At 37.3% G+C, this 14,148-nt stretch overlaps 1 protein-coding gene across 1 annotated transcript in view; it reads left to right on the top strand.

Annotated features, from left to right (window-relative positions):
* The first annotated feature begins 5,916 nt into the window (after nt 1-5,916).
* Nucleotides 5,917-14,148, top strand: part of LOC144427375 (uncharacterized) — an 89,486-nt gene continuing 81,254 nt past the window's right edge. Inside the window, exons 1-4 of the mRNA XM_078116524.1 lie at nt 5,917-6,016; nt 7,378-7,451; nt 7,538-7,553; nt 8,145-8,489. Of these exons, the coding sequence (XP_077972650.1) occupies nt 5,968-6,016; nt 7,378-7,451; nt 7,538-7,553; nt 8,145-8,489 (484 nt within the window). The 5' untranslated portion in view covers nt 5,917-5,967. The remainder of the gene's footprint in view (nt 6,017-7,377; nt 7,452-7,537; nt 7,554-8,144; nt 8,490-14,148) is intronic.

Genomic DNA, 14,148 nt, shown 5'->3' with positions numbered 1-14,148 from the left:
TGCGGGATATCGGCTGTACTGAAAGAAGTGTTACAGCCTTACAACGCGAAGTCAAAATTGATAGCTCAAACTTATGACGGCGCGGCAGTCATGAGTGGGTCGAAACATGGTGTTCAAGTTTATATAAAAGAAGATTTTCCTCATGCGCATTTTTTACATTGTTATGCACACCAATTTAACCTCGTTATTAAAAATATGTGTCTTGATACCCCTCTCGTCCGTATATTTTTTGCAAATGTTTCGGGGTTTTCTTCTTTTTTTTCCGTTTCGCCGAAGCGCTCTGACCTCCTTCGCCAGATATGTAGCCGCCGTCTCCCAGCTTGTGCACCAACACGTTGGAACTTCCAATCACGCGTGGTGCAGGGCGTGTCCGAAATTAGGTCTGAGCTCATTGAGTGTTTCAATGGCATTCAGAGCTCTCCGGTTTGGGACGAACGCTCTGTGAGGGAGGCGGCAGGTCTAAAGCGTCTGCTAGAAGATGGTGAGTTTTCATTTTTTCTCGCTTTTTTCTCCACAATATTTTATCACATGGATGTATTATACGGCGCATTGCAGTCAAGGCTAATGGATGGAGCGTCTGTGCAGTCGTGTATTTCAGACTTCTGCGATGCTGTATCTCGTATCCGGGAAACAATAAAATATGACGACACATGGAGTGCTTCTTTACGCCGCGGGCAAACAACGCAGCGTTTGATTTTGTCTGCAAAGGAATGCTGTGACATTCTGGTGAATCAAATAGGCGATCGTCTGCGCACTAAACACCTTGCCGCTTTCTCTTTGATGAACCCCAAAAATTTTTCAAAATTTGCACGTCAATTTCCCATCCATTTGTTGGCTACTGTCTCCAAATTTTACCCCATGATAAACGTGGGTAAATTGGAAAATGAATTGCGATGTATATACACCAATCAAACTTTTTTGAACATCACATCAACTTGCGCGCTCTATGGGTTCCTCATAGATAACACTCTAGTAACTACCTTTGCGGCATCTGCAAAATTTTTGGACATCATTTTGACGACGCCTATTTCTTCAGCCGACGCAGAGCGAACATTCAGCACGCTGAAGCGTATTAAAACGTGTCTCAGAAACACAATGAAGCCAGATAGATTAAATTCCTTGGCTGTTTTATCCATTCACCGAGACGTTATTTCTGGGATGCATGACTTTAATCAGCGCGTTATTGAGCATTTTGCTTCCAAGAAACCGCGGCGTGTTGCATATATGTTCAAGCAGTAGAAGTCTAGCACCATATATATCTATGAGTGAGCGACGCATGTCTTTATCTTTGCATTAACTTTCCTTTCTTCATAGTAACGTTTTAAACCTTATTTTAGGTTTTGTCTGCTTTCCCGAAGTTTCTGTTAAAATGTCGTTGTATTTATCTGGGTAAATATTGCCTTTCCTTTTGAAAGAGGTTTCAAAATAAACTATGTCTATATTTATTAATCCCTTGACTTGGACCGGTTTTAAAGACACTTTCTTATCGTTAAAAATTGTCGCTTTTGCCGATTGGTTGTTACCGATGGAATGGTTTTTATACTCATAAAATGATGGGAGAACTTACAGCGCTCATCCTGTCCCCGTAGATGGGGGTGACTTGGTCCCGCAGTAGCTTGCCCCGGTTGTCAAAATGACCACGCGCGCCACTGGAAAGCCGTATATGAACGTAGAACAAAAAACCAAAATAAATGTCACATCTTAGTAATTGACTTCTGAACATCTGCTTTGAAACTCTGTTAACTGTAATTTTTGTTTTCAGAATAGTGGGAGGTTACTTACAATTCAAAATGTTTCCGATCGATTGTTTATGACAAAGAGAACAAGACACATATTTTTAATAACGAGGTTAAATTGGTGTGCATAACAATGTAAAAAATGCGCATGAGGAAAATCTTCTTTAATATAAACTTGAACACCATGTTTCGACCCACTCATGACTGCCGCGCCGTCATAAGTTTGAGCTATCAATTTTGACTTCGCGTTGTAAGGCTGTAACACTTCTTTCAATACAGCCGATATCCCGCAAGCCGTGCGATCAACGATTGGTACAAAGCTGTGAAATCTCTCGGTAGGTTTACCGTCTTTCACAAACCGAAAAATCACAGCCAGTTGGGAAACGCACGTGATGTCAGTTGTCGCGTCAGACTGAATCGAAAGGAACTGGCAATTCTCAATTTCCAGAGCCAATGTTGTAAATAAATTTTATACATTGAGTCGAGCAAATCATTTTGGATATCCTTAGATGTTCCGTTCGAAACAGTTGCAGCATCAAGATGATCTCTCAATACTGTATCTAGGGATGCGGTGTATTCCACCATATCCAAAAATACCCCTCTATTGGAAGAGCCAGCCCGTTCATCGTGCCCACGGAGGGACAGCTCGTGACAACCAATGAACTTCAAAACATCTATCAATCGACCGAGAACATGGCGGTTTTTCTCGACGTTTTGGTTGTGCTGACGAATAGAAACCGCGCGTCCTTCATCCAACTGTGCAGCAATATTAACATTTCCGAATGTTCGGTATTTTACTGCATTGTCCAGATGCTCCATAGAAGATTGATGATCCCTGGCACGCTCGGAAAGTTGTTTAAGATCTCTAAAACCAAATTTACACCAACGTGAGTCACTGGCGGTAGCAAAAAGTAGGCAATAAAAACAAAAAAGTGCATTTTTGTCCTCGCTGTAACACAACCATTCGTGTTTTTTATACCAAGTTTCTGCGCAGAATGTACGCCGACGCTTTCCTCCGTCATGGGATTGTTCCAGTGAACAATTTTTTGGTTGATAAGGCCCAAGACGTTGTACCTCTAATTTTTGTTCCAGCGGCAGCTGCGAAAACGGAGTGCGAAGTAGTGCATCAACCTTATTCATTATGAGGTCTAAGGCTTAGAAATGCGAAGCCGGAAAGAAGTGAGGAGCTCAAAAGGAATGTGGAAAATCGAAAGCAAATGGACTAAAGGTCTCTAACTGATTCAAATAGCGAAACAAGCGACAAAAACGAAGGCGAGAAAACTATCAACTCTTCAAGCAACCAACGAACGAGAAGGAATGCGTGAATATGTCAACACGTTGTTGTAAGAAACGTCGGCATTGTGTCGTCATAATTTCGGGGCTAGCCCCGATGATTTAGAAGAAGAAACAGAATCTCGCTTGTGTTTCACTGTTTTCGGACAGCACTTCGTTGATGGTGAGTGATAATGTGCCGTTATCAATTTCTTTGAGTATGCGTACCAGGTTAGTTAGGATTTGATTCCAATTTCCCTATTTTTAGCTCTATTACGAGTTCGGAGACTAGGCAAGTGACTCCCGTAGTATTTGTACCTGAAATTATAGCCTAATCCTAACCTGGTACACATACAACGTTCCGGTGTCCGCCCTCTTGGTTCACATACTATTGGAGTATCCTATGATTTATATTGGATATCGGCTTTCGGAGACCTTCCTTCTCTTGTTGGATATTCGCTCTAGGAGACCCTTATTCTCAGTCGTTCTGTCTGTGTGTCGAAGCTGTAGCGTTTTAACGGCTAGAATGATCTGTAGAAAATTCTCTATGTAGGTTATGCTGTCTTAGTGTTGTGCGTTTCATAGGAAGTCCGGATTAAAGTTTCGTTTCCATGGCAACAACGAAAAAACCGCCGATCGATCTGTAATTGCCAATTTTTGTACAATTTATGGCCGTTTTCTCGTCAACCAAGACGAATATTGGAATTCCAAGAACGATACCTTCCACAGAAGAATAAATACTCTTACGGACAAGTCGTCTTCCAGCTCGATACTCCGTAAACTGGGGAAGTCTTAGGGATTTTAGTGAACATCATTTTATTTATTAGCTTCAGTATATCACTCACGCAAGAATGTCTACGAAACGTGCAGCGCTTGAATGAACTGGCAGTTTCCAGTTTCGGTAACCCGCTCACTTGATCACGCTGCCGTTATAGATTCGCAATTTTCTATGGATGGTAACCAGTTGTTTGAGAAGTATTTTATTTCGTCAACCATGTCAAATAGTTTACCTGCAACATTTCAAAATTAATTTCAAGGCATTGTGACGAGGCTGTAACGAAGCGACCGTTAGGTCATCGGGTCAGTCCCAGCATTTAAAAAATATAAAATTACCATTTTGTCAACGAAATTGAGCTAAAGTAACACACACTGAACATAAATTAACACAGAAGGAAAAAAAATCGAATATGTTAAAACCCAGTAGTTTCTTTCCCTCCTGTTAACAGCGAGAGAGATAGTGATTTATTTTCCAAATATATCAAATGTAAAACGACAATAAAGGGAAAAAACAATTATAGAATATAATCGGGAGAGGGCAGGCAAGACTACAAGGTCAATTATGTCGACCGACCCCTAAAATAGAAAAATTCCTATTGGGGCAAGACATGAGAAAGGAATCATGAGAAAAAAAAGGCTGCGTATAGATTCTTACCCTAATTAATTACAACTCTTATTTGATGAATTACATATAACAGTTCCAAAGATATTGTAATATAAGGCGAGGGATTATTTAACAAGTTAGCTATTATCTCACAATCGTTGAAATAGGGCCTATTTGAATTAAAAGGAATGACAAAGATAGATACATATTTCAAAATTATAGTACAGTCAACTTTAAGTAAATCTCAGATCAGAAATCTAATTTTATTCAATTTGGAAAAACAAAAACATTCTTTAGTCATTTAAAATATTTACTAATAGTTGAGAACTTGATGAAAGCAGCAAGTTTCATAAGCAAATGAACAATATGGATTTTTGTAAAATCGAAGAGTCTGACCTTGGAACAAATAAGTTGTGCTGTGAATATATTTTGCCATGATCGTGGATTAAACTTATGTTTTGGAAATAATTCATAAAAGCATTTTGAGAACAGTTTTGTTTCGTATGGTACATCAATTTTGCAACTTCCTAACGATACAAGTCATTTAAATTGAGTTTAAGTTTATATTAGTACTGTGTTGTATGTTCGTTGTAATTGCTATTGGAAATTATGCAAATTGCTCTGTTTTGCAGTACACTGAGCTTTTTCAAATACTGTTTTGCCGAACAACCCCATATTATTATTTCATAAAGCATATGTGAATAAAAGAGACTAGTAAATGCGTAAAAGAGTTTTTTGTGAGACCAATCCGTGTAGCTTAGAGTTCCAACGGCTCGTACTAGCTTTATTGATAGTAGTTCAATGTGACTTCTTCAGTTCAAGCAACAATCAATTTTAAGTCCCAAGTAAGAAGCTGTTTTTACTCTTTCCAGCTTAAAACCATTAAGATAAACATTAACGCTTGCATGATTATTCTTAGAAATTACAATGTATTTAGTCTTCTGGGGATTCACAGTTAGCTAGTTGGAATCCATCCATTTGCTAATCTCTGAGAGCTCAGAATTGCAATCGGTTTTCTAATTGGTGAATAGAAAATCTCGAAAGTTTGAGCCTGAACAATCAACAGAGATCCTGGGCGGCTACCGGCTTGTATCTATATTGTTATATTACATGTGGTATGTATCATATCGTGTATTTCTCATAACAATGATAATTTTATACCAGTTGCAATCAACACGCGGAAGCGCTTTATAATGACCTATGATGTCACACCATTTTACAAATTAGGGTCTATGACGAAATAAAGTACCTACGCAAACTTGGATGGAATTATGCTTGGCTATATATAATTCATCAAAAACCGAGCTTTATGACGACAATCCACGCCAAAGACTAACACGGAAATTACATTGAAAATTGCAAACTTTTTGACAGTGTGAAATTAGAAAGCGTCACCAGGACTTCCTTTGTTAATTTTGCTCATTTATGCCGCAATGTTATGGAGTTAGTCTGATTATAAATTTCATAATACATGTTTGCTCATATAGAATGATCAACTAAGTGTAGAAATAGTATTGATAGAACAATTGCATGCGGTCACTGGGGAGGATTTTGTGCTCGGAATAAAATTAATCTGCAATGGAGGTTTTGAAGCCGTTGTTCGTGTTCATTGGATTCGCCACAACAGGTGATTTCGTTTTAATATTGATAATTTATTCTCCAGAATGCTCAAGAAATATGACTGGACGTCTCTTAAAATCTCCGTAGTCGGAGTCGTATTTTCAAAATCTCCGGAGTCATATTTTCGAATTCTTCGGAGTCGAATCCTAGTTTTGAAATTTCCGGAATCAGAGTCGTATAATAAAAATCTCCGGATTCGGAATCTTGTTTTAAATTTTTCGCGGATTCGGAGTCCTATTTTTATTTTATATTCGGAGACAGGTGTTCAGGATTTTGTCAATTCGTCAATACAAAGCAAGTTTCCGTATCAATTATTCTTCTAGTATTGCGCAAACTGTTTTGTTGTTTCTTGTATGATTCACGAACTGAGCAAGGTAATGCAAGAACCGACTGACATGTAACAAAGCTCCTTTAGCGGAGACCCTTATTATCGATCGTTCTCTCTGTCTGGTTGCCTGTGTGACAGCTCTGGCGTCTTAACGGCTGGGCCGATCTAGTTGAAATTCCACACGCGTGTTATCCTGTCACCCTTTTAATGTGCGTTTTATGGAAAGTCCAGATTAAAGTTTCGTTTCCATGGCAACAACGAAAAAACGCGCCCATCGTTATTCAATTTTCAATATTTTCACAATGTATCGCTGTTTTCTCGGCATCCAAGTCGAAAATTGAAATTCTAAGAACTCTACCTTGCGCATAGCAAAATACTCTTTTCAATAAGTTATCTTTGGTCTCGATACTCCACAAACTGGAGTAGCCTTACGGATTTGAGTGAAGAATATCTTCAGCCACAATATACCAGTCACGCGAGTAAGACTACGAAACGCGCAGCGTTCGAAATGAACTCAGCGGAACAAGCAGCGTACAAAATGAACTGGCGTTTTTAGTAGTGTCTCCTATTATCCGTTAGTAAACTGAAATGATGCGAGCCTCAAGCAATGACGGAGATCCAACTGGGCGCCTTCCGGCTTGTTTAGGAATCTTCCCGTTTCTACCCAACTAGAACAGATTTTAAACGATGGGGCTCGCCCCATGAAGGGGCGTGAAGCTGATTGAAAATAAAATATTTGTTAGATATGATCTTGCCAGATCTTTACATTTCTTTCCTTATTTACATTCCATCCAGGTATTTTTAAAGTGTTTTTTGAATAAAACATTCCTTTGCTTTACTATCTGTTACTTGTAGCTTATTGTTAGCTAGGTATTTTTAAGATGGGGCGCGAGACCTGACAAATTTCAAAAAAGACCAAAAAAGTTTGGGAACCACTGCACTAGACCATCTTTGTTACAGCGCCATTTATGCACTGTAAAAATTTTGTTTGTTTTCCCTAAAAAATAAATAACTCAAAATGTTTTTTCTCCCATTACCAGTCGATATTTCTGTGAAAGTGGAATTCAGAGGCAGTGCTGTGATGACGTCATACCGTCATGAGGAAACGATCACGGTGAGTAATTATGGATCATATTATGTTTTTTTTGATGATTATTAACTCTTTTGTAACTGACTCAACTATATTGTTTTATTTTTCAGGCAAAGAATGAGCATGGTGAGATTAGGGTTAACTTTTCACGCTCTTTCATTTAATACCATGAATTTGGTTAAGGGCAGCTTTGTGTCAAATTTCTGGGTTTCAAGATTCAAATCTTTTTTGATATTCGATTTTTTAAATAAAACACAACTTGTAAGCGCGAAAGCTTTTGTCTTAACTTTTTTTTGAGCCCAAGACACGACAAGGCACGTCTAGTATAGCGACGTAAATCTCTTGTTTGATTAGTAAATGTAATTCGAATGTTTTTAATATTTGGTTCGACATTCGAATCAACTCATTGAGTGTAATTTTTTATTTGATTGATTTATAGTAAAAAAGAAGCTTTTTTATGTATTACGTTCATTTTTACCTGAATCAGAACTTGATTGGTTATTTAAACTTGGTAAAAACTTTGATGACCGCAATAAATGGACCCATGTGGAAGTGACCCCAACAATAAATAGTTGAGGAAACCTGATTTCATTAGTCTAGGATTAGGATTTTGTCTTTGCCTGTATTCGAAAACTGGCGTTGGAGTCAATATTTTATCAACTGGAGTCCGATATACGCAATATAAAAGTAGAAATTAAAAATTTTGGTTTTGCGCAGAATTGAGAGAGAAATTGGCTAAAACGCTGGAAAATGCGTTGCTGGACAAACAGATAGATGAAGTTACCATAACAACCGAAGTTTATCATGGCAACAAGATTCATTCAACCCAAGTCACCAAGTTTGACGCAACAACTCCGAATGGACTGGATGACACGACTCTTGTTTCCACTACAAATGATAATGACATCACTAAGGCCGTTACGTCCCTTGCATCAAGAAATACTACGGAATTTCGTGACGTCACAACAACAACTGTTCTTGAAAATGTGTTCACAACTCGCTCGATCACTTTTATTGCTTCCACTCAATCGCTTCAGGAGTCGACTTTGACTGCGAACACAGGTGAGACTAAGATTTTTTGTTATTATTTAAAAAAAGGAAGCTTAAACGATTGTCTACCTAGCATCATAAAATCTGTCACGATCAGTACTACATGTCAGTTTACCTGTCTCAGGGTCAAACCGCGTCTACACCACCTCACTCAGGCGGTTACAAAATGAAGGGGAATGCCAAGGTTCCGGAACTTTCAACATTTAGCATATCCCTACCTAACAGTGGCTGGTTAGAATAGCCTTGTTCGAATGAAAGCCGTAAAAAACACAACAACAAAAAATAACGAAAACTTACTAGAATGGATTGTTTGGCCAAATTATGACACGTGTTACTGGTGAATGTTGAACATGGGATGCTATAATATAGCATGTTTTAACTAACGAGTTTATACATCTAGGTTTCATATCACTTCATCATCATGGTCATAAACTGGGTGGTCGATGCTAAATCCGGAAGATTCCTGTCCTTGTGCAGAAAATATTACTTATTTAAACTTACAGAATATAATATTACTTTGTCTAGCAGTGACGGTTTGTGCAGATATTTATTTGGAAGGCCGTATTAGAACGTGGTCAAGTCAACACAAGTTCACTTTTCCAAACTAGTAAGACAAAAATCATACAAAAAATAAGGAAAAAAATGATTTTTACATTTCTTGGGAAAGAAACAAAAATAAATGATACATCTTAGTAATTGTCTTCTGAACATCTGCCTTGAAACTCTGTTAACTGTGATTTTCTGTTTTCAGAAAAGTGCGACGTTTCTTACAAGTCGAAATGTTTTCGAGTGATTGTTACTGACAAAAGGAACGTCACTTTGGGCGTTGCCAAATCTCTTTGCAAAAACAAGCTGGCTAATATTTATGACGTCACACACCTCAACCTACTGAAAGATTATTTACGCCCAATGATTCCTGATGGGCGAAAATGGATTGTAGTTCGTACTGGAATGAGTTACAAGGTGAATCAGTATATTATCAAGTCTGAAGAATTGCGTTGCTAATGTGGTCTTACGTTAAAATATGGAATTCACAACAAAATCAATATGAGAAATATTGTAACCGCCTTTTATTCTCAAGTAAATTTTAAAAGTGAAAACTACAGGTAAAAGGGAATCCAAAATTGTATGAATTGCTTGTGTCAGAGATTCTCAGTTGGGTCAATAATATAAAACAACACTTGCGTCTCTACTTAAATATGTTCCGGGTAATGTAAAAATATTGACTCCGACTCCAAAAATAACATCAAACTACAACTCCTTTTTGTGTGCATTGAACTAGCCTACTAGTTTATATCAACTGTATTTTAAATATATTCACAAATTGCAAACCTGGTATTGATATATTTCTCAAAATAGATATTTTATTTTAACAGAACCGCACACTTTATTCGGTGAATGATCAAGTTATGTCTCTGTTCAATGAAGCATGGGAAGCTAGCTTCCCGAAACCCCCCTATACATCGAGAACAGCTGTTGCTGTACGTGTCTTTCAAAACCAATCGTACAATGTAGGAATTCGCAATACCTATCCTTCCTGGCCACATCACGGAGCAATCTGTGAAAATCATTTCTAACTTAAGACATCGAATGTTCACTCAAAGAAAAATATTTCAAATGACTGTTGTCCACATTTATAGCTTGATCGAAACTCTAACTTGGGCATACGATACAGATGGCGTGTTAGACAACTACAAATAATGGGTACTTCGTAGTATGTGAAACAAAATGGCGGACACCGGAATGTAGTATGTGTACCAGGTTAGGGTTAGGCCACAATTTTATTCTAATTTTCCTAAATTTTGGGAGTGTACTTCGGGAGTACCATGTTTTCCGTACTGGTTAAACAGTTTTGAAACCAAAAACACACCCGCCTTGACAACTCAGAAATACATAGATCACGATAAGCATGTTGGAAGTTATATGTAGGCTTACCGGGACAGTTCCGGTTTTGCCAAGCTGCCCTGGTGTTCCGCCCAGCAGACTTACATGTTCCAATCATTAAATATGGCAGTCATAAATATTTTTTCTATTTAATATTAAAACAAAATTTATTTTTATTGTTAATGTAGGCAGGCCATTTATCATTGATTTCTAACTCACTTCACTAATTCAGTGAGAAAGAGATAACTACTATATTGATGGTGATTATTATACTGGTTGTCCATAAAGTCCCTCTACAATTTCAATTTTATTATGAAGTCAGTTCTCAAAATATCTTAACCAGCTTTGTTGGTTTTTAATGAGTAATTGTTTAAGTATTTTTACTCCATTCAATACATCTGTGAGAACCAAAACAATATATGGTTTCGATAAACACCCTTTGCAATTTTAAAAATGGACACCCTGTATGGTATTACGTCAATTTAACATCCAACATTGAAATATTTAAAATGTAGAAAAGAAAGTGTTTGTTTTCATAGAGTTTGATGACTAAGCTTAAGAATAGAACCAAGGTTTGACAAATCCGCGCTGTCTCGGTTTTAAGTTTTATATGGTAAGCCCAGTAAAATGTACGCGTGGCATTCGGGATAAGATTCAAAATTTATGCTGGAAAGAGACAAGCTTATAAATCGGTGTCCATGTTTCCGTATTCCTTTGCTCCACACAATTAATTCATTTTAATTCCATCCTATAAGCTGAACCTATGGGGATCATGTTCACTTATGCAAATGAGTAGGCTTACCATATATCTGAAGGAGGAAAAACCGGGACAGCGCAGATTTGGCAAGCCGACCTTGATTCGATTACCGAGACTTAGTACTAGTTTAACAATTTTCAAACCATTGTGGTTAGATTACGGGCATCAAAACTAGCTGTACATTTTGGTAAAATCTCCTTCATTGGTTTTTGCCGCAAATAATTCTCAATTGCGTCGATTTCTCTCTATATCTGAACTAGTGAAGTGAGTTTCAAATCAGTGGGGAATCGGATATATCAGTTGACAAAATTATATGTATATATATCAACTAAAAAATATATTTATGGCTGTCATACTGCATAACCGGGACGTTTACGTCTACCGGCGAGACATATTGCTAAAATCGGGACTGCCAAGGCTAAATCGGGACCGTAAAGTAAGCCTACTGAGCCATCTTTTGGGCTTTATCGCGTATGCATTTCATGAATTTTGTTTGTTATATTTCTATTCAATATGCCATTATTATTATATTTCTCAGATGTGTTCAAGAAAGTTTAAATTTATTATTTTAACCTAATTTGTTTCTGAATGAATGAATTAGTATTAAATTGTTTGCGATTTGGTTAGTTTAAATATCCATTTGATGGGTGTTTTCACTTTGTTGGGCATAAATTCTTTAAACATAACGGGTTCTGGAATCTAACAATCAAAATAACACTACAATACCACAGAGATATAAATGGGAAATATTGTCATAGATGATGGCCCATTATCAGTAACCTCTAAATATTATGGGATTTTTAAGTTTAAAAAGTTATTTCTCATTTAAACCAACTAGAAAACTTTTATGATAAAAATTATCATAAAACAAAATTCTAGATAAATTTATTGACCGTAATGAGTTTCTGTTTCTATTTTTCCGTTTTTGTTTTATTATTACTCAGAATTCATTTTATTTTTAAACTTTATTTGCGTCCGGAAATAATTTTTCTAGATAGATATCACCAAATGAAGTTAAAAGTAGTCCTCGAGTCAAAAATTAACTGAATAGTCAACTATCACTTCGTTCTACCTGGACTAGCAACCGGACTTCTCGGACATTGCTAGAATAGCTAATTTCTAAATAGAGTGTCTCGCGAAAATACTACACTTTTAAGTCTTCTAATAGTTTTACATAAAACTAACTCCTATTTCTGTGATCAAAAGTAAGAGTACCAAATCAATCTTAACGTTGCTAAGCTGTAAGACAAACAAGACAATATCTGACTAAATCTGAAAAATACAATTTATGCTTTTTATAAAAACTATTAAAAAAATTGTTTGTTTATGCGATTTTACGTTGTTGTTTTTTAACTTTGGGAAAGTTTGAAAATATATCTAGCTGTGCGACAAAAAAATTGTTGTTTCATGTTTCCAACCTTCCGTGACTTTGTAAACTAGAAGTTGATCAGGCGGTGCTCCTCTGTATTCATAAAGATTCGATGAAATAAAAGTTATAAGATAAAAAGACATTACAGCATTTATTTTTATCTGTGAAATTACCAATTCTTATACAGTAGAATCGAAACTACCAACAAAAATATTTTCTATTTTTTTCAAGTTTTTACATAGCACAGAATTAACGTGCTGCGAAACTACAATTGTCACGGATTTTATTATCCGTGTATTTTAGTTCAGTTGGTCTTTTATATTTGCCGATGTGCTTTGCAAGGACCATTGATTTGGATATACTTCATCCGGGTCCGGTTACTGTGAGATTCCGACCACCATCGAGTTGTGAGAAAAAAGAGCTTCATTCTCTTCTTCGCTCGGCTGGGTCGGACGAGTTCTCTGTTTTAAATGTTTTTACTGTGAAGTTGCCTCATAATAAACCACAAATCCGGAGTCTGAGTCTTCTGACTACAATACATGTTCGCAGACAAGTCTTACCCATTGACTGTGAGTGTCGTTCATGAGTAATGTACTATATATTCCCACTAACATGTATCAGACTCGCAAATGCTTGAGCTGGAAGTGCAGGTCAAAAAGCAAAAGATTAGAATCCATACTTCTTACCTTTGCATCGGGGAATGCTTTGTAAATTCCCTCCCAGAAGTAACAACATCTGCATCCTTGTACATTTGCTTAAAATCATTAGTAGACCAACCAACCTTCGTGAAATATTTTCTCCATTTGTCAGCCAAATCATGAGCATTTTCGAAATATTCGTAGATCTTGTATCCAAGTACTGTTAGCGCCTCATTCAACGTTTTTGTTCCGGTTTTGGCAATCCAGCGACTATGACTTTCATAATGTCGAAGATGTGTAATTTTGAAACGCAATTAGGTTTGGGCTGCAACTAGCTGTCGTCAACTGCTTGACTGTCGACCACAATATTCACTCAGCTGATAATTTTGGGATTCGAAATTATGAGTCGTACTGTGGACAGTCAGGCGTCGCATAGCTCGAGGAAGCACGTGATGCAGAGTACCAACCAATTCGCTGTGCCGGGCGACAAGCTCCTCTCTGAAATGATTTTTCAACTTACCGTAAGTCGCTAAGAGGTGTCTTGAAAATGGCTACAGTCCGGTAAAGCCGACAGAAGGTCTCCGCTCACACACTCGTTCTGAAATAGGCTCTGTACAAGCAACTACGGGAATTACAAGTGTGTTCTCTTTACCTATGCCAGGATGGTCCAAGGTTGCCGGCTCCTCGGGCCAAAAAATTATTTTTGCATTGTTCGCGGGCCACAATTGTATAGGTAACCCGTGCTAAAACAAACACTTTTATCGTGCAAACACATGGTTATCAGACAGATACATCCCAGGCTAATAGAATCTGCATTCTATTTTTAGTTTTCTATGATTCCTATATTGTAAGCATATATTCCCGACCAAAACGATGAAATGCCAGGTAATAATTTATACTGCAAAGCACATCATTCAACTTCGCTAGTTGCCTCAGCTAGCAATACCACTAGTCAATTTAGTAACATTAGCGATGTAACAATATGTCTAAAAAGCTTTCTGAATAATTTTATTACGATACAAC

This window comes from Styela clava, chromosome 9 (genome assembly GCF_964204865.1).
Source record: "Styela clava chromosome 9, kaStyClav1.hap1.2, whole genome shotgun sequence".
NCBI classification, from domain to species: domain Eukaryota; kingdom Metazoa; phylum Chordata; class Ascidiacea; order Stolidobranchia; family Styelidae; genus Styela; species Styela clava.
Note: the sequence above shows the minus strand (reverse complement) of the source record. Positions and strands in the feature narration are given on the sequence as shown.